Source organism: Rutilus rutilus (assembly GCF_951802725.1).
Source record: "Rutilus rutilus genome assembly, chromosome: 3".
NCBI lineage: Eukaryota > Metazoa > Chordata > Actinopteri > Cypriniformes > Leuciscidae > Rutilus > Rutilus rutilus.
The window spans coordinates 49,615,733-49,637,765 of record NC_140211.1 but is presented as its reverse complement, the minus strand read 5'-3'; the positions used below and the strand labels follow the sequence as shown (position 1 = coordinate 49,637,765).

The following is a 22,033-nucleotide window of genomic DNA, read 5'->3' as shown; positions in this document are numbered from 1 at the left end:
GCACACTGAGTCCGAAATTCGCATCCGAAATTTTCGCACGTTAAAAAAAAAATTCGACCTCACGTTATGTCAATCATGCTTGCACACTGTCTACGAAACTTTCGTCCGTAAAAAAAAAAATCGGATTGGGTTCGATTTTCTGCGTTTTTCGCATCCACAGCCAGTGTTTTGTGAGGTTTTTTGAAAATTCAGAGCCACCGTACAAGCGAACGACAAAATCCAGAATGACGTCTGACAAGTTGATACACTTCGTCTCGCAGCACAAGTACTGTATGAAAAACAAAATGCGGATTACAAAGACACTGAATAAAATATAACCTGTATACAGCTGTTCTGTCTGCCCAGCGCTTCTGCCGGCCGCGTGTGTGTGTGTGTGTGTGTGTGTGTGTGTGTGTGTCCGTCCATAGACATACTGCCAGTTTCTGTTCAGGATCGATTGGTTCACGGAAATTGGTGGTCTTCTTTTTAATATGTGGCTCCAGTATCGCTAGCAAAGCATCAAACTGTTCCACTGACATTCTGAGGTAAATTTTGAATCGTTTGTTTGGGATAATTTCGCAACTCCTTGATAAGGAGGTGAAACTCGAGCTCCTTCCTCTCGGCGCAATCTCAGGATTGGATGGACCCAATATTTCCTCTTTCTTTTTCTCTTTTTAAGATGAAAGAGGGCAACAAATTCATCCTCACTGCTTGACGAATCCATTTAGTATTTTTTGCGTTTTTTTCCGCAAAGGTTTAATAAATACGCATCGGACTCAGTGTGCAAGGTTTCTGTGCGTGACGAATTTTACTGCTGACGAACACGAAAAAACGCATACGAAAATTTCGGACTCAGTGTGCAATGGCCTTTACCATTTAAGTTGAAGTACTAAAATAACTAAAACAAATCTAAAACCTAAAACAAATAAAATGGCTTATAAAAATGACAAGAAAACACTTTAATATAGAAATAACAGAAAATGTAGAAATAAAGGCTGGTTCAAAATCTTAACAAAACTATAATTAGTATCCTAGTGATCCTAAAATAACAGCCGTGGCCTTGAAAACAATTACTTGCCTTAATTTTTTTTCTTGTGACAACTTAATCATCCATCAAAGTGGAGGTTAAAGTAAACATGAGCATATCACAAAGTCAAGCTGCAGTCACATCACCAGCAGCAACAAACTGACCTGAATGTATCCGTGTGATGTTAGTGACAGCGACTGTTGACATCAGGATGTGGGCGTGGCCAGTGACTCCACACACACTTGAGAACAGTTTGACTTCATGCAAATCTGAAGTGAAGGCAGTTGAGCTCACATGATCAATCAAGCTGGCAGCTACTCTAGCCGAAAGTCTGCAAAATGGACTGACTTCTGGCAGTAAACGATTTTGTGATTTTTATATGATACTTTTCTGATGTATTAAGAAATTGTGGAAGGGCAATTTGTGTGTGTGTGTTCTGTCCTTTAGTTATCTATTTACCTTTCAGTTTACTTTTATAAATGTAAGTACCTCAACTTTAATTAATATATGTATGTATGTATGTAAGCAGAGACGTGTTTGTGAATTGGACCACATTGATCGCAATATATGTTTGTGTTCAGCCAGCAAACATACCACAATAGACTGTGTGTGTGTGTGTGTTCTGTCCTTTAGTTATCTGTTTAGCTTTCAGTTTACTTTTATAAACGTAAGTACCTCAACTTTAATTCATGTATGTATGTATATGTATATAAGCACTGCAGAGACATGTGTTTGTGAATTGGACAACATTGATCGCAATATATGTTTATGTTCAGCCAGCAAACATGGCACAATAGACTGTGTGTGTGTTTGTGGGGGTGTGTGATTTATTAATAAGTCATGCCGTTTTCAGACAAAACAATCATATGTGTGTGCGGCCTGAGGAATTAGTGCTCTTACTGCTAAACACTATTATATGCAAGTGTCTAAGCTTTAGTGGGTTTTGTGGTTAGCCAATATGCTTCAGTGTGGCGTAATTAGTGTCTGAGGCTTAATTTGACTCACTTATGGCGCTTCCGTTGTCTGCGTGTACAGAATGAAGCTCACTCTCACTTTCTTACTTTTTGTCCGGCAGCTCTTGGAAAAAAAGAAGAAAAAAACCCCCATCTTTTCCTGTTGTTTGTTTGACCTCAATTAAACCCTATGTTTTGTCAAGAGCCGTTAAAATCACAACAGCCTCAGAGCATTACATGAGTGTGTCTGTGTGTTTTAGTTGACGGCATTCCTGCAGTAATATGGTGGCAAAAGGGATTTGCAAAGGGCAGAGAGAGGGAGAGGGAGAAAGAGAGGGAGGATGTAAGGGCAACTGCACAGGAAGAAAGAAGAGGAAATTGCTAAACAGTGCATTGGCAGATATGAGCCCTGAGCGTTCAGAGATCGCACACACTGTTGAACAATGTTGCTGTAATGCTATGTGCCACACATATGAGATTATTACTGCGTGCCGAGCATCAGTATTGGGTGAAACTGGGAAAATTCAGGATTAGTCTTTCCTCCAAAATCACAGAAATAAACACCACAGTCTCTTCTGCTCATCAAGGCTGCATTTATTTGATAAAAAAAGAACAGCAAAACAGTGAAATGTTATTGCAATTTAAAATAACTATTTTCTGTTGTAATATATCATACAATTCTATTTATTCCTTTGATGCAAAGCTACATTTTCTGCATTATTACTCGTCTTCAGTGTCACATGATCCTTCAGAAATCATTCTAATATGATGATTTTCTGCTCAAGAAACATTTCTTATTATTATCAATCTTGAAAATCGTTGTGCTGCTTCATATTTTTGTCAAAACCTGGAGCATTTTCAGGATTTTTTATTGAATAGAAAGTTCAAAAGTTCCAAGTTGAAATATACTTTTTTTGTAACACTATAAATGTTTCTATTTAAGGCTGAATTTACACAAAATTTATATAAGTATTAATTTAGTTTAAAAAAAACTGACCCCAAACTTTTGAATGGTAGTGTAGGATAATATATTTAGAATAACGAAAGCGAAACCTATTTAGCACCTGTTCTTTTGAACATTCTATTCATAACATTGGATTATGAGAATCTTTATTGAAAGGCATCTAAACAATACAATTACAAGGAGAGGGATTTTGGACCAATGAGATTTAAGGGTGGTCAAGCGGTTGGCAAAATTAAATGTAATTTGCCCTGCACAAGAATATCAAAGTGTGCCATTACTGCCCAGGACACCTTAGAGATGCCCTAGCAACTACCCAGAACCCCCTCTGAATGCATAGCAACACCCTGGCAGCCTTTCAACACACTGGATCATCATGGCAGAGTTTTGCACAGGCAAGAAACACTCACATCTTCAAAGAACCTAGTCTTGCTTGATGGATTTACGGCCTTATTTTCACTTACACATGTACTCGGCTCATTTATGTGGAATCATATTTAAGAGAATCTTCTGCCAGTGAAGCGATCCTTTCAGCAGGTTACACACCATTTCATCAGACAGAAATCTCTCCTTTTACTAAGCGCATCATCTCGGTGTTTATTCATTTGAATCTTGTGGCTATCTCTACTGTAATATATAAATATATATAGTGCTTTTTTATTCAGAAGTTTTGAAAATGCAAAACAGAATTGTGCTCACACATCTTTGATAGATCAAAGCTGTTACATTTACAGAGTGTTTGTGGGAATCAGTGTGTAACTGCAGAGTAAAAAGGAAACAGTGATGCATATGCACACAGGTGGAGACGTTCATCATGCAGACTGATGCTAATTGACTGAGCTGGTCAAACCATCCGACGCCATCGCTCAAGACTCACAGGACTGTGTGTTTGCCACCTGCAAACAAGCAAACACAAACCGACAACCTCAGATGTTCTGCACACACACACACACACATGCACACACAGACACGCGCTGTGTCCAAGTTATGGCATTAATTTGCTCTTTCTGTCAATGCTTATTTCGTGCTTCAGTAAAAGAATCAATTGCAAGAAAGAGAAAGAAATCCAAACAACGGTAATTAGTGTCTGGCTTCGCTGCTCAACATAAGCTACTTTGAGAACAATCGAGAAAAGCATGAACACACACAGAGGAATGTTTTAAACTTTTTAAAGGTCTAAAAAGTCATGGAGTAATATGTAATGTTACAAAATGTTAAGTCATGGAAATTTCTACTGTAAATATACATTTCTTCGGTTATGCACTGCATGGAGGCTCAGAAAGCCGAATCCTCCATTGAGCCACATTCAAATCTCAAGGCCGTTCTTTGTCTTTTTGGAGACGTTTACACAAGCTAGCATAGTTAAAAATAAAAAGTAAAAAATGCAGTAATCATAAACAACTGAAAGTCAGTGACAAAACTCATGGGAATTTAATGCAAGTTTAACACTATTTTAGTGAAATCATTATTTTATTAAGATGAATTCATTAAGTGGCATCTTTCCACTAGGAGAAATAACCATCCCCAATATAAACAGAATGTTGTTATACAAAACATATTGTGAATAAAAGAGATTAAATAAAAACAATGAAAAAAATTAATAATAATATAATATAATATAATATAATATAATATAATATAATATACTCTTTCTGCAGTTTTTATGGTGACACCAGTAGGTGGCGGCAAACAGATGTCTTTGAACCACGAGTCAATGAACCAGTGGCGTAGCGTCAGGGCATGCAGGGTATGCACGTGCAAATGGGCCCGGGCCAATAGGGGGCCCGCCCATGAGGAGCTTTTAATTAAAACGAGGAAATTAATTTTAAATTCGTGGCCACAATAAATATATTTCATTATTTTTTGAATGCTTGTCATCTGTAGTAATTTCTTGTTTCTCCCTAATGTCTACTTTCTCCGACATTTAAGGTGTGCATTTTTTTTTTGCACCCCGCAGCTGACGTAGAAGAACTACGCTGTCATTTTTTATATGACGCACACTACATCGCCGCGCCAAATTAAAAAAAGAAAACACAGAGTGAGAGGTTACTATCGGCTAGCTAATTGAACATTAAAGGGTGGACAAATACAAACATAAAAGTGGGGCATTAAAGAGAAAAAGGAGGGTGGAGAAGTTATAGTCGCGACACAAAAAGTACCCAAAATAGACCGTTTTTTTGTGCAAACCTAGTGTAAATGACAACGATGTCGAAGGTCCCTGTTACTGTTGACATCGTGGATGAATTTGTCGAAAGAAAGGCCCGGTGAATGCAACTAAAATGAGTGAGTAGTTTTATGTTTTTACATTTTGGGCCGCCGTGCCAAGATCAGTAGGCCTAGTTTATTATTGACATTGGCAGTGCCTTGGTTGTTTTAGATTTGTTTTTGTTCCGTTCTGGTTGTGAAAAATTGTTGGGTAGAGTGTGTTTTTTATGGTATTGTTTAGTATGGTATTTTCTTGATACACTACAGTGAACGTCTATATATGAACGTCTAGCTATATCTATATCTTCGATGTACTTGTGGGCGGGGGGGCCCGTAAAATTTATTTTGCATATGGGCCCGGGACTGACTTGCTACGCCACTGCAATGAACCATTCATTCAACCCATTTGTTTGAAAATGCAGATTCTTTCTGGAATGAAACATGTGACTCTCTTTACGAATGAGTCAGTGAATCATTCACTCAAACGATTTGTTCAAAAACACTGAATCTTTTCAAGATCAAATCACACTGGCTCAGATATGACTATGGAACTACTCTCTTTGGCGTAGCAACGCAAGTAACGGACAATAGTACATCTAAAATGTAAGTTACTCAATATTACGTTTATGTTTATCGAACTGTTGCATAAGCAATATCAGAAACAACCCTCGTTGCTATTTCTAACATGCCATTTTTGCATATTTCAAAATATATTTAAAAATCGTAAGAAAGTAGTTTCACACAGAAGTTCCACATACTTGTTTGGCCCAGTCACATTCTGTTACACTCTTGCTTGTGCGATATTGTTTTAATATTATACTATGATACTGTATTGTTTTTATATGGAGCCATGCGACCTTCCCACTAAACTTAACCTAATGTACAAGGATGACAGGTTTGTGTGAATGTTTTGTTACATCGTGTAGTGTCAGGTTGAGTTCTTCATTTGTTATTGTGTGTAAAGGTAAAAAAAAAAAAGGTTCTTTGTCTGTCACTCATAAGTCGTAAGACAATGCAGAGAGACTCTTTAAACAGTGTTATCAGACTGCTGATGACCATCTTTCAACACACACACAGACACACACACGCTCAGCATGGTTAATCCGTCACCCTGATGTTTCTGACCTGTGTGTTTAGACAGATTTTCTCTCTTTTGTGAGATTACACTGACCAGGCCCCTTGGAATGTGTGTGTGTGTGTGTGTGTGTGTGTGTGTGTGTGTGTGTGTGTGTGTGTTTGAGCCCCATGGGCTTGTGTTTTGATGTTAATGATGACTTTTAAATGTCAGAGCAGTCCAGGTGTCAGGGTGTGGAAGAGGAGAGAAAAGGACCACAAACACACAATCCTTTCATAACACACACACACACACACACACACACACACACACACACACACACACACACACACACACACACACACACACTTTGTATTTGATGTGTTATTGTATTTTATTTAATATTTTAATTAATTTGCTATTACTTTAGTCCATTTTCAGGAGGAGAGGGAGAGAGAGCGGAAGTAAGGTTAGGCTGCTATAGGGTAATTGCTAGTTTGTTCTGGGTGGTTTAACCTACATATTATAACCTCTATTCTCTATATCACTTGGGTTACTCCTTCTGTATACGTCTGGGTTTCTTTTGTCTGTTTTATCTTCAGATTGAACACTGTCTCTGTCTGTCTGTCTGTCTCTCCAGTGGTATGTCGTATGAAGTGAAAGTAAACAGGATAGGAGAAGCGTGAGTGTGTGTGAGAACTCTGCTGCGTCCCGTCTCGTGGTTAATGATCTGTTATCAGCGGGCGAGTGTTTGTTCACACGAGTGTGACAACAATCACACTCCGCTTAAACGCAGAGATTCACACAAAAGGTGCAGTACGGAAGCTGGAGGCCAATTAAAATCAAACCCAATGACGCGCGGTGGGCAGTGAATGGTGGATCTGTGTGTGTCAGAGCCTTAATTGTGGAGATCAGGTTTTCATGCCACCCTGGTTTATAACTGGTGTTTGCATCAGGACCAAGAATCTGACTCATTTCCACAGTTCTTTCATGTTATCAAATAATAAGATGAAGAGGTGAGGAAACCTCTTTAACAAGCTTCTTGTTCACAAAGTTTTCGAATCCAGTCTATTCTTATTCATGTTGGTGAATTGTAAAAATACAGACATACAAACTTTTATTTACAGTGTATGGTGACCACTATGAGATACGGTGGCGATTTAGTATTTTTATAATTTTTTGTTGTTCTCTCACTTAGATTCAGGGAATATCAGACATACTTGTGGAATCCATCAAATGTCCTAAGACTTTAAATCAAAATGTTGCTGTCTCTGCCAGGAGTCTCACAGCTCTTCCATCGTGACAGTCATCCAGAGCAAATCCACACCGAAATACTTCAGTGACCACACAATCCAGGTTTTACTGTCCCAAAGATAAACCCATGGGTTTGAGCTGAAGACAAGCTCAGCTTTAGTCCATCAGCCGGGACTAAAGACTCTGATCTGGAAAGATTTAGGGCAGAGAAATGATCTCTGATCCTGTTGTATTATGTTCTGCCACTCGATCCAGAAATATCAGAAAAGATTCTAGGACGAATTCACTAAACTAGTAAACTCTTGTGCGCTATAGGATTTCCACACAAACACCTACATCTTATCCTCTAAATTATCCGCAATCCATTTGAACCACATTCAGTTTACCTTATTCACATAAATGAATGTTACTTGCCTGGTGCAAATGCTATCATTTATAAATCAATTATTTTAAAACCCATATCGATCTACCACTAATCTGAACATTGTGTGATGTCAATATTTAGGGGGTGTAAATAAATCCATGTTATCAAGGATTCCGTTTGAATATTTTTTGCCTCACAAAAATCTTTTTCCTTCAGTTTAAGGAATAGTAATGATTTTTTTATTTTTTTAATGCAAAATGGTAATTTTAGCAGAATGTCTCCTTTTCATACACTGAAAGTGAATGGTGACCTGGGACTGTCATGATATTAAAATTACGCCATAAAAGTAGTCTATACAACTTACAAGCCATACGGTAGCTTTGTGTGATGAGAATAGTCCTTTTTGACCAATGATCTTCTTTGACACAGCTTTCATATCTCATTTGAGAGCTCATATCTCAAGGTTTGATGTCAACGATGACAAATGTCACTGATTCTTATGTCTCGTGACTTGTGAAACACCAATTATTATTTTTTTTTGTATCTCTAGCAGCAATGATTTGATTTCTCAAGTTAATTTTTGCTCAGTTATTATTATTATTTTTAATTTTTTTTCATCTCTGAGTTTAATAAGCATTAATTGTCATATAACCTTGTAGTTTTTATTTGACTGAATGTCTCTTCTCACTTTTTGCAGCCTTCAGTCGTGCTCCGGTGCCCATGGCAGTTGTTCGGCGGGAGTTGTCTTGTGAAAGTTACCCAATCGAGCTGCGCTGTCCCGGCACGGACGTCATCATGATTGAGAGTGCAAATTATGGTCGAACCGATGACAAAATCTGCGATGCCGACCCTGCACAGATGGAGAACACCCGCTGTTATTTGCCTGATGCGTACAAGATCATGAGCCAGAGGTGAGACACACAAACACAATTAGGCCAGAATCATGCATTATATTTTACAGATCAGGTTATAATAATTAAGATGTTTTAATGGTTTTGAAAGAAGTGTCTTAAGCTCGCAAAGGATTTGTGGAAACTACAATACATTACATTATAAATGTGTTTACTGTCACTTTTGATCAATTTAATGTGTCTTTGCTGAATATAGTTTTCATTGATTTATATTATATATATATATCTTACCCCAAACTTGTCAATTGTAGTGGATCACAGTTTCCACAAAAAACATTAAGCAGCAAGAAACATTGGCAATAATGAGAAATGTTTATTGAGCAGCAAATCAGCATATTAGAATGATTATTGAAGGAGCATGTGGCACTGAAGACTGGAGTATTGATGCTGAAAATTCAGCTTTGCATCACAGGAATAAATTACATAGTACAGTATATTTACATACACAATATTACTGAAATTACTTTATTTTTTTTATCTTTGCATCACCACATAAATAAATTACATTTTAAAATATATTCAAATGTCAGTTTTTTTAATGGTAATATTTCACATTTTCAGGTTTTAAGTTTTTTACTGTATTTTTGATCAAATAAATGCAGCCTTTGTGAGCATAAGGAACTTCTTTCAAAAACATAAAAAAAAGTCTTGCATTTTTCCAAACCTTTGACATGTAGTGTATACGTACACAAACACAGCTATGATGAGTTTTTGCAATGTAGAGTTTTAAAAGTATAGGTTGTGCTGAATTTTAGATGTGTGTTGTGTAGGTTTTTGCCTTAAGTTATGAATTGTCCACTGACACATTTTGCAAATGTGTGAAATTGGGGTTGCAGAGCTGAAACCACTTTTGTACTTCTGTATATTGTGTCAAATCTTTTGGGCCTAGCTGTGTGTGCATTAAGGCTCTTTTGTTTCTGTGTGCTAGTTGTTTAGTTTCTTACCCAGTAATGTCTCATGGTACAATTAGAACAGGGAACATCCCCTTGGAGCAATCTGGGTTTAAGCGCTCCACTCAAGAACGCAGTGATGTTGGTAATTAGATATTGGATACCTTAGAAATCCTCAGGTCCATGATCAAGCCTTAAGGGGTTTGAACCTGAAACCTTTGGATTAGCTTCTGCTGCACCACTGTGTGTGTGATACACTGATGCAGATTTGGCTTATTAAATCCTGCTGTGCTGCTCTCTCTTTTTCCCGGTCTTCCCTATCATTTTCCTCAACCTTTCAAGCGGCTTGACGCTCATCACACCTCGGCAGAGTGGAAGAGTCAGACAGACTGGGATCAGAGCGTGGTGTGTCTGTAATTGTTCCTCTGTGTATCCTCAGTTCTGTTGCTGAAATAAATTAAAGCAGCTGCTCAGCAACACAGCAAGATAACAAACAGTAACTGTGTCCATCTAGTGCAGAACAATGGTATTCTTCTCCACACCGAACCTCTAACCTCGCGCACATAATCATGCTAAGTGTGGGGAATTTGAATAGAGAATTTTTAAGTAGAGGGTCTGATAGAGTTACAATGGATGTTGTACAGAGTTTGATTAAGGTGTCATAGAATTTTAGTAAAGTCGTAAAGATTTAATAGAGTTACGTAGAGATTTAGTAGATGGTGTCATGTACAGTTTTAGTATAGTATGTTGCAGTGTTTTAGTACAGCGTGTGACGTTGAATTTTTTTAGAGTATGTTGTAGTATTTCACTAGAATGTCGCAAGCAGAGTTTCATTAGGGTGACATATAGAGTTTCAGTATAATGTGTTATGTAAGGTTTAGAGAATGTGTGTTGTAGAATTTTAGAGTAGTTTCATTCAAGTAGTATCAGTGGAATGTACTTAAAGGAGTCATGACCTGTAATTTTCACTTTTCCACGAGAAAAAATGTATGTTATGATTGCCTAACGATTATACACTGGCCGGGAAGCCGATATTTAAAAGTGAAGCGTTTGTTTACCCCTGGGTTCGTCAACCAGCCCACGTGCACGCGCACTCAAATACGTGATGTTAATTTTATATAGGATTTACCATATATGGACACCGCAGACCTATGCTGCAGGAAGCCCACCCTGCCCCTCTCCCCCTCATATTCAGTTGAGCGCCGCCATTACTGAATTCCGATTCGAAGTACACACTCGACCATGAAAGATGCAGAAACGTGGTGCACACGTGAGTTGCTCTGTTATTGACTGCCAGAATCAACATGGAAATGTAAAACACCACATGATAGCCAACGTTGATCTCAATAACCACTGTAAGCTGATAAAAAAAGTAGACTACATCTCCGTTAATGTAATCTACATTAAATAAAGGTAAACCTATGTGGGAGAAACTAGCAACAAACGTTTTAGCTCGTTACTGATGTTAAGGTATGTCTCAGTCAAAATGATTGTCTTTACCATTCAGAGGCATCTTGCTGTATACGTCCTTCCATCGACTCTACATCTTCCCTTTCCAGCTCAGGTTCAGAGTCTGGCTCGTGCATATAAGGTTGAATTCCGTAGGTCGCGGCCAGGTCGGGTTCATTCACAACTTGCGCCATGATGTCATTTTGGAATGATATGCTGAAGCGTTACCTGCGGTGTCAACCCCCCTCCTTCCTGCCACCAATCAACGCGCCCCTCATTTGCATTATTACAATGACCGTCCACGACAGCCAAAATATCGCATCAGATCTCGCGAGACAATAATGCCTTCAGAAATAAGGGTCAGAGGAGCTCTGTGTTTATTTTTTTTCCACTTTTTTTCTACTTTTCTTTTTTAGAAGGGCCTGAAAGACTATAATAGAGTGTGGGTATCCAAGGTAATACTAGGTTATGACTCCTTTAACGAGTTTTATTGGAATTTATCATGTAGAGTTTCAGTGGAATGTATCGAGTAGAGTTTCAGCAATGTGTTATGTAGAGTTTTAGAGAATATTGTAGATGTTCATGTATGTAGAGTTTCAGTGGAATGTATCACATAGTTTTACTGGAATGTATCACATAGGCCTAGAGTTTCAGTAGAAGGTGCCATTTAGAGTTTAAATAAAAAGAGTTATGTTGGGTTTTAGAGTATGTTGTAGAATTGATGTATGCTACATAGTTTCAGTGGAATGTACAGTATCACAGAGTTTTAGTGGAATGTATCACATAGGGTTTCAGTAGAATGTGTCATGTAGTGTTTCAGCAGAATGTGTTATGTAAAGTTTAAGAATATGTTGTAGATTTTCAGTATAACATGTTATAGAGTTTCAGTGGAATGTTTCACAGAGTTTTAGTACAATGTGTCAGTTTCAGTAGAAGGTGTCATGTAGAGTTTCAGTAGAACATGTTATGTAAGGTTTTAGAGTATGTTGTAGAATTTCTGTATAGTATGTTACATAGAGTTTCAGTGGAATGTATTACAGTGTTTTTACATAGTTTTAGCAGAATGTGTTATGTAGAGTTTTAGAGTATGTTGTAACATTCAGTATAGTGTTACGTAGAGTTTCAGCGGAATGTGTCACATAGCGTTTCATTAGAATTCCACATAGAATTTCAATAGGATGTCATGTATTTACATAGAATGTCACAGAGTTTCAGCAGAATATCACAGAGTTTCAGCAAAATGTGTCACGTAGAGTAGAATGTCACATAGTTTCAGTAGAGTGTGTCATGTAGAGTTTCAGCAGAATGTGTTGTCCTGTCACACCACATTAAAGAGCGTGAAAAGGACATTAATTGTTTGATAATTTGAAAGCTGTAATTTTTTTCATATCAGAAGTACCAAAGCACAAAGCTTGTTGCGATTATTGGATGGTATGTTACAAATAACATTTAGTGAAGTTTCGTTCACGCATCAACAGGTGAAAAAAAACAACTAAAAAGATCAGTCTTGGGATTTAAGAATCAATATAGGTTCATCAAAATGAAGATCAATTAATATTGAGGATTCAATATTGTGAATCGCTAGTGATCCCTATCCCTAGTGAACAGTGTATGTATATTGAGTTGTTGTTAGGGATTGTTTTGAGGAATCCTGTAGCGTGAGCTGTTCTTCTGCGTCTTCCAGCCTCATTAACATGCAAAGAGATGAGAGGAGGTAAAGCTCACCTCCAGAGAGGAAACAAACTCAAACCCTTGGATCCCACTTACCCAGTAAGCCTATTAGAGAGAGAGAGAGAGAGAGAGAGAGAACATAAAATCTTCCACTATTTCATTTTACATACAAGAATACCCTAAAAATTAAGATGGTGGCCTTTATTTGCACATGCTTTATTTGTGCATGATTAGGTATATGATTCACTAAAGAAAATACTATATGCAGGCAACGACACACATGTTCCCGGAAAATCTAGGCTGAGTTTGAATGGCAAAATCTCTTTTAAAGAAGGTACATTTTACTGTTTGCTTACTGTGCTCAGTAATAGTGGGATTTTAATGGCCAAACAATAAGAAACAAGTATTATCATAAAATAAACAGTGCATTTTATTGATTTCTATAATTTCTATCCACAATACAAAAATTTGTCATATATTTGATTGTTTTCTATATTTTCTGTTATTGTTTTCACAATTTTAAATGTTGTCATGCAGGTATAATGAATATAACTGAATAAAATTGAGTTTAATGGAATAGAATTGAACTGATTTTAACTGTTGGAAAATGTTTCTCAGACTAGACATACTCATATGGCAGTCAGTTCTGGTATCCTCTATAGTGCTGCTTTTGTCTTTCTGTTTGTCTGGTTATTGTCAAGCGCTTAAGATCAGATTTTCCAGAGTTTACGTAACAAACCGCATTCTGAGGGCAGCGTTATCCAACTGATTTTTTTTTTCAAATAAGATTTGCTTTTGCCCACATCTGTGTCATATTATCATTGCTTGTGGGCTGAATTTTCCCTTTGTCTGTCGTTGTGTGCTCTGTGACTGGCAGAGGTCCTTGGGTTCTGAACGCACAAGGTTCTTGCACGAGTAACCTGATAGCTCAATTCGGAAGCGCTACTCTTCATTGTGTGGAATTTTGCCCTCGTGGGAATAGATCTGCTTTTCCGGCCCGCAAGCCACCTGTCTGCTCGCTGGTGCAGCTTCAGTCATCTCACGCAGACATGCACACACAGCTACTATCCAGAGGCAACAGCCATTTAAAGCAAACTCATTGTTTCTATTATATATATATAGACACATTTAGTCATGTGTTTGATATTGTAACGGTCACCAGCTGGAGTGCCCTTGAGAGCCACCAGAGCGCACTCCACATCAGACTATTGTCATTCCCTCACAAACTACATCTCCCATAACTCACTGCCAGACTCTTCATCCATTATCACATTCACCTGTGTCTCATTATCTTGTTTAGCTCACCCCATATGAGCCTGGTTCTCTCATTCATTATCTGTGAAGTCTTGTTTAGTGTTACACTGCAATTCCGAGCAGTTTCATGTCTCTTGGTTTTTGATTTCTTGCCTGTTCTGTGGATTACTCTTTTGCCCGTGTTCCCTGCCTTGTTGTGTTTGTTTGAATGGACTGCCTGGCTGTGTTTGACCTTGCCTATACTTTGGATTACGTCTTTGGATTACCCTGTTCAATAAATACTGCATTTGGATCCTCAACCTTCTCGGAGCAGTTTGTGGCAGATATATCATTGAGTGATTTTTCACAGTTTAGAAGCTGTGTGTGTGTGTGTGTGTGTGTGTGTGTGTGCGTGCGTGTATGCGTGTATGCGTATGTGTGTGCGCGTGTAGGGTACTGGTATTCTCTATGTTATGGGGACCGAATGTCCCCACGAGTATAGTAATACTAGTAAATTTTGAACTTTTGGGGAAAATTGTTTTGGTCCCCATAAGGAAACATGCTTATAAATCACACAAAACAAAATCTAAAATAGCTGATGGGTGTGCTATGATGGGTAGGGTTAGTGTAGGTGGATAGAATATACAGTTTGTACAGTATAAAAAACATTATGGTTACTCACGTAACCCTGGTTCCTTGAGATAACGGGAACAAGCATTGCGTCTGTTTTTAGCTGACGCTTATTGGGAAAACTCCTGTTTTCTCAGAATTCTGAAGCCTGATTGGTTCACGTCTGTGCAGTTGAACAGACAAATGGCGTTTCAGCCCACCAGAATGGGTGGGGTTGACTGCCTTTAAAGTCGCATAGAAACGGCGCTATTTCAGATCTTTCGACTGAGAAGCGGGTAGCATGACTCGTACCCGTTATCTCCGGGAACCAGGGTTACGTGAGTGACCATAACGTTCTCTTTCAATACAGTTCACTCGCATTGCGTCTGCTTTTAGCTGAAGCTTATGGGGAACTAGCGCCAGTATAAGGAGAGGCTCGGACAGAGCCTGCTACATTATCCATAAGTGTCTCAAACTGACAACACCCATGCTTGAAGAGCAGGGATGTCCAGGTTATAAAATCTGATAAAAGTGGATGGCGAGGACCACCGGGGCGCTACACAGATATCTCCGATAGAGATTCCTGACTCCCAGTGGACATGACAAGCCTTATGCCTTATGCCTTAAGCCTTATGCTACAATGCCTTATAAGCCAGCGCTATTGCATCCACAATCCATCTGGATGGTCCCTGCTTCGAGACCGGAAGTCCTTTTCTGCGGCCTCCGAAGCAAACAAACAGATGCTCTGATTGCCGAAACTAGCCAGAGTGCTTGATTTATATACTCTCAAGGCCCTTATGGGACAGAGTGGATGAGGTTCACTTCACCTGCGTTGTAAATGGGGTGGAGAGCACTTGTGGCATATGGCCTTTTTTTGGCCTAAGGACCATCTTACTGTCGTTTGGGCCAAACTCAATGCAGGAAGGTTCCACAGATAGAGTCTGCAAATCACCAACTCGCTTGACTGACACTAGAGCCAACAAGAGGGACCGAAGGTCAGTCGTCTCGGGTAGCTCAAAGGGAGGGCCTCGGAGAGCCCTAAGGACTGTGGAGAGGTCCCAAGATGGGACTGAACGAGGGCAGGGAGGATTCATCCTCCTGGCCCCTCTGAGAAACCTAACAACCAGGTTGTGTTTCCCAGTCGTTTGGCCAGACTCTGGTGCGTGGGTCGCCGCGATGGCTGCCACATACACTTTAAGTGTAGAGGGGGTGTGCCTGCCATCCAACAGCTCTTGCAGAAACGTGAGAATAGTTATGATCTCGCATTTAGCAGGAGCTGATTTCCGAGGTAGGCACCAGCTAGAGAATAACGGACCATTTCGGCCAGAAGAACTGAACATTTCTCCTCCCTGACCTGACTAATAAGGTCCTTCGAGAAGACTGTCTGGCAGTGGGAATTCTCTTTCGTCGCGAAGAGATCCACATCTGCTTGACTGAAGGTGCGCCATGTAATCGACCACCTGGGGGTGGAGCCTAATGAGGTAATGAGGCCCAGTAGGCTTTGAAACCTCTTGAGGGGAAGAAGAGACCCTTCCCTGAATGAGGCTGCCATGCTCCTGATTTTCAAGGCACACTCTTAAGAGAGCCAAGCCTACACCCCCAGGAATGAGATGCATTGGCTGGGGAGCAGCGTGCTCTTGCCAAAATTGACCCTGAAACCCAAGTTTTCCAGATGGCTGAGGAGCAGGCATCTGTGGGCACATAGCTCCTGTCTCGACTGGGCTAAAACTAGCCAATCGTTGAGGTGGGATTCCCATCTGTCTCAGAGTGGAAAATAGCATCGTCTACACGCTTCGTAAAGGTACGTGGAGCCTGAGAGAGTCCGAATGGAAGGACTGTAGATTGGTAAGCCACCCCCTCGAATGCGAATCTCAAGAACGGTCTGTAATGGGGGACTATCTGGATGTGAAAGTAAGCGGGTTTTACTGATATAAACCAATACCCGGATTTGTTTCAAAGCTAACATTCTGAATGGCGTCTCATGAGGGCATGATTCAGACATCTCAGATTGAGAATGGGTCTGAGATCGCCATTTTTCTTGGGACAGGGAAGTAGTGGCTGTAAAAGCTGCGTTCCATGGGGACTTTCTCCACAGTGCACTACAGTGTGAAAATGAATGTTAAAATACGTAAAACAATTTTAGGGTCCAAGTCTCACGATTAACTTGCTTATTACTATGATATCGGCTGTTTTCTAGAACTTATAAAGCACATATTAATGTATTATCCTGCTTAATCCAACCTACTTTGCAAACTAATATTTATTTGTTTGTTAGAATTGTGCTACATCTGTACAACATTTGGTATGCACACTGTGTGAAGTATCCCTGTCAATAATCATTAAAAACATGTTGAAGTTTGAATTTAACATAACTGCCAGAGGCCAATAATGTAGGACTTGGCCTATTTTAATAAAACAGATGTAATTTGAGAATAGAATAATTAATTTTAATGTCATTTGATAAATGCATATAAAATCACACTCTAAAGTAGTGGTTCTCAACTGGGGCGGTACCGCCCCCCAGGGGAATCGTTTCCATGTTAATGGGGTACAGCCCCAGGGGGGTGTTCAGATGTTAATGGGGGGATGTTCATGGGGGGCGTTCACGAGTTTACACCAAAGATCCAGGCAAGACAAGATTAAACATGTAATTACTTGCAAAATAATTGCCTACAACATTCTAAAATCTGCCAGTTTAATGCAACATGTAAGCTATGTATCGTTTCTTTTGCAACGACTCTATTATTTTTCCAGTCACAGACTAGCACTCAAGCACTGACTAGAATCCAGCGCTGACAAGAATCAGCATTCACATGCTCAAAAATGTGTTTCGCGCTGACAACAATCCAGCGCTGACTAGAATCACTTCTTCAAACTTCTTCAATCGACAAACTTTTTAATCTACACGCAACAGAGGAATGGAAAGTTGACAAGCCATTAATAAAGTATTGACTTAAGAACCACTTATATATTTTCAAATATTTTCAATAAATCATGTTCCCATTCACTCCGGCGACGTTGAAAGAAATGTTTTCTTTGTTCACCAAGTAATTTACTGGTCAGGCATTATTGTTAACTCGCAAGACTGTAAGGAGAAAATGACAATTTGATGGATAATTTAAATATATTCTGTAATCACATTTTGGTAATGTATTAATTCCGCCATCACATCTGAGTGCGAATCGCTGCTTGGATAGTTTCAAGATAGTTAAAAATAATGAATAATACAAAAATAATTTAATTGTATATATGTGTTTATTTTTGTCACATCCACATGCAGTCTAAGTACCGCAATCGCTTGGACTTGCATTCCTCGGGCGCACTACGGCTGAAACTAACGTCTCTTACAGAAACCAAACTTTTGGCTGTAGACAATTCTCGATAAATGTGCAATATGCAGTGAAACTTTTGGTAACACTTAAACAAGGCAAATATTATAATGCATTTTAACTTGGTTACACCAATTTATGAAAATATATATTGCATCATAATGTACATTATGAATACCTTAATAATGCATTACACATAAAAGGCCCTATCATACACCGGCACAATGCGGCGCCACTCGCAAGGCAAGTGTTAATTGCTAGTTTCAGCCCGACACAGTTTTCATTTTCACGTCCTGCGCCACGTTGTTTAAAGAGCAAAGGCATTTGCGCCCATCTGTTCGCCCATGGGTGTGCTGGTCTGAAAACGAGTAGTGTTCAGGCGCATTGTTGGCGCGTTGCTATTTTGAGGCAACTGAAATAGACCGCAATATTTTTGGCTAAATAATAAAGGGTGCGTTAGTAATGTGAGCCTATATGCAGGTCCACAACATGCGTATAGTCTGCTTATTAAACACACAGGGACGTGCAGCAGCACACAAACATGCCAAATATATTAAAAAAAAGGATTACAATGTAAAAGATTATTATTGTGTACATGAAGATATGGGGGAATCCGACTTGTCCCGTAGATGGTCAGATCCGTTTCCTCTCTGGAGACGCGTTTAGTCTTTCTGCTTGGAAATTCTGCCATGTAAATAGCGGATCCGCCATGGCGCGAGTGCAGCTGGCTTTTAAAGGGAATGGGAGATGAGACTCTGATTGGTTTATTGCACGCTATGCCCAAAACGCACCCATTACTCATTAAGAGAATAGGGACAACACTTTAAGACCATTATTCCCATCGTTAAACTAGCAAAAGTGGATTCGGACACGACCTAAGTGCACTTGTGCTGTGAGCTTTAGACTATGCGCTTAGATCATTAAAATAGGGCCCAAAGGCTTTAAGTAAAGTGTAACCAATTTATTCATTATTACTGATATGATGCCGAGACATTAATGTGTATGTGTATTTTCCTGAAAAGTGTAACACTGACCCCATTTGCATAATGTTCATGCTTTATTTGTTTGAGCATCTCGACACAACCACAATTAATAATGTGAGTTTGGGAAACTTTTAGAAGCATTAAACCAAGACCTTATTTATGCAGAAATATCTGTCTGTCATGAAGATTTGGCTTGTCTTTAACAGTCAGTTCCAAACATGTTGTCACTTACTGCAGGTTAATGACAACACGAAACAACATTCACAGCGCATTTAATTTCTATAATGTAACATTTCCGAGTGAAAGATTATTCAGTGGGATATAACACACGCTGTCATTCATCATATGCAGCACAAAGTGCTCTCACTCAAGAACTCTCAGTATAAACACAATATCAAAGTAGATGAAATGCTCTCGAAAGCAGTAAAACTGCTTTATACCAGTGGAGAGGCTTCTCATCAAAATTGACTTCCTCTCTGTGTAAAAGTATGTTTCACTCTGATGTCAGTCGGCGAGAGCAGTTGAAAGCCAAATGCTTTTCAATCGCAAGCTCTTACGCATTATATGCATATACAGTGATCTCACTTAAGAACTCTTAATAGTCAGGAGAACACAGTAGTTCATGCAACACCTTTAATCCATTCTTACTGAACTGCAAGTTGTACCGTCAACATCAAAAATCAAAATCGACTTCTTTTTTAAAGAAGTCCCAGTGAATTGGCTTGATTTGCAGCAATGCTTATGATGTGTAGTTTGAAAAGCTTGTAATTTATGTTACAGAATTTATGTTCTACTCATCAGTGCCGTTTATGATGTTGAGTCTGTCTAAATGTTTGCGATGTTTCATCTCCTCCATAGTGCTTTAAAATACTTCAGATTCTAGAGAGCATTTAATTGGACTGAAAATTGGTGGTACAGAGAAAGTTTTGAATGCATATATCTTCTAAACGCAAATTTTGTCATTGGTTTGGAGCTCACTAGCTAGATTGTAATCTTTGTAACCTTCTTCTTTTTAATTTTTTTTTGCTGATGTCACTTAGTCTGCACAGATGACTGGATAACCAATAGGCTAGCTACTTATGATTAGCCATTATTTAAAGTCCCCCTGTAGTCAATTATTGTATCCCTTAAAACTCATCTTTGATGACCAAAATTACATTTTTTCCTCGTTCCTCGTTTATTCCTTGAAAAAAAATTCTTCATGCCTTAAAATAGCTTGAATGTAACTCTACACCCTTGCCTAATTTAGTGGTTCTATGAATATGAAAATTAGCCCCACCTCCACTCACTCACACCGGCTCAGAGATCCACTCGTTGATGATCACACGTTGACGTGATTGGTTAAAAGGTAGTTTGTGACGTCAGAAACACCAGTGATTTCAAACCGTGCTTTTGAGACTGTCTTTGGTTCACTGCAGTTTTAAGGAAAAAATACTCAGCAACTGTTTTGACTTATGAATTTACACATGGTTTGTCTTAAAGCATATTAAAAACACCACATACCGTAAAACTTCAAATAATAGCCCAGGCTTTTATTTTCCCAAATCGCCGAACTGCACCGGCTTGTATTTGAGACAGGCGTCTATATGAGACAGGCCTTTAATTTAGTGTTGAGATGAGCATGACAGTAGGAGGTTACCATATCTGTGTTTGTGTTTAACAAATCAGTTAATGTCAGAATTAGCCTACTATATTTCCGAATGTCTAAAGGGGGTCGCACACCAGACGAGAAGCGCAGCGCCACGTCTTTAAAATTCTACATTGTCTCAAATCGTCGTTAATGTATATACTGACTTCACCCTGTGCTGCAATATACATTCAGTTTTACATTCATTTACAGAAATCAGCTGCTTGAATGAAAATTGCTGATGTTATCGGATTTTCAGGTGATATTCTCAATTCATTCAGTAAACCGACGCTCTGAAGGGAATTCAGACTGCAGACTAAGCAACGATTGTATTTAATTGTACAGTACGATCATAACATAGTACAGACATGATCTTAATTCCATAATATCCTTAAACATAACTATATTCCTGGCCATAAACTGACAAAGTGTGCGTCCGGTGTGCGATACCTCGAGTTGTCGTAGATGCAACGCGGAGCTGCGCTTCTCGTACGGTGTGCGACCCCCTTTAGATTATTGGCAGCATAAAAAAACCAAACGATGTGACAGCCATGGGCTGAACAATAGCCTACAAGTTACCGGTAATATCCATCGAGCCTATGAACTAGTTGCCAGAAACACTTCAACAAGAAAGAATGAAGGCTACCCTGTATAACAACTGCAATCATGTGATACAAAAGGACCCTATATTCATCACTATCATCATCACCGCGATCCTCAACTACAAGTTCATTGGCGAATTCCTCCTCCTCATCGCTCTCCTCCACTTCTCCCTCTCCGGCCTCCGATAACTCTGCCTGCCTTGCTTGCGCTAACAGCTCCCGCCCAGATGCACAGGGATCTCTTGCGTGCGCAATCTGCTCCATAGAACTGGCTTAAACAGACGATCTGACGGGTTTTAGAAGATTAAATACAACCCGAAACTAAAAAACAGACCGGGCCTCTATTTGAGACCGGCCTTTATTGATCCAAACCTGTAGCCACACCAGGCGTGTAAAAGAGACAAGCGTCTATTTGGGACTCGGCTATTATTTGAAGTTTTACGGTATAAACACCATTAGAAGTTTAATTTTCACCACAGGGGGACTTTAAGCCAACTTTTGTTCAGCAAGGATGCATTAAAGGGTCATGAAAACCCATTTTAGCACCAGTTATTTCTCACCACGTTTTTGATAAATTCTACAAAAGTGGGCGTAGCGGAGTAGAGGTGGAGGGGGAAGAGGGGAGACAACACAACAACGGCTTCTAATTAAAACCATTTTATTTCACTCTCATTGAGTGGAAGCATCAAAGCTTCCCTCAAATTCACACTGCAATTCACCATTCCATGCAGCAAAACGAACATACATTATGCATGGTTTTGTAAGCTCACCATAAATGAACTCAGATACATATCCTGTGATAGCTACAATTTAAATCACAAATAAAAGCACAGCTGTTTGAAACACACTGTTGCATCTTTAAAAACTTTTGAGGCTTATTTTCTTTTTATAAGCTCTTTGATGGTTATGGGCTGTAAAGACTGGTTACAGTG

At 39.2% G+C, this 22,033-nt stretch overlaps 1 protein-coding gene across 5 annotated transcripts in view; it reads left to right on the top strand.

The window, feature by feature from the left end:
- LOC311287784 (adhesion G protein-coupled receptor L3) overlaps window positions 1-22,033 on the top strand; it is a 308,150-nt gene that overhangs the window by 117,195 nt on the left and 168,922 nt on the right. For all 5 annotated transcript variants that reach the window (XM_084404835.1, XM_084404834.1, XM_084404833.1 and 2 more), the window contains exon 4: window positions 8,495-8,708. In XM_084404835.1, coding sequence (XP_084260961.1) covers window positions 8,495-8,708 — 214 coding nt within the window. The remainder of the gene's footprint in view (window positions 1-8,494; window positions 8,709-22,033) is intronic.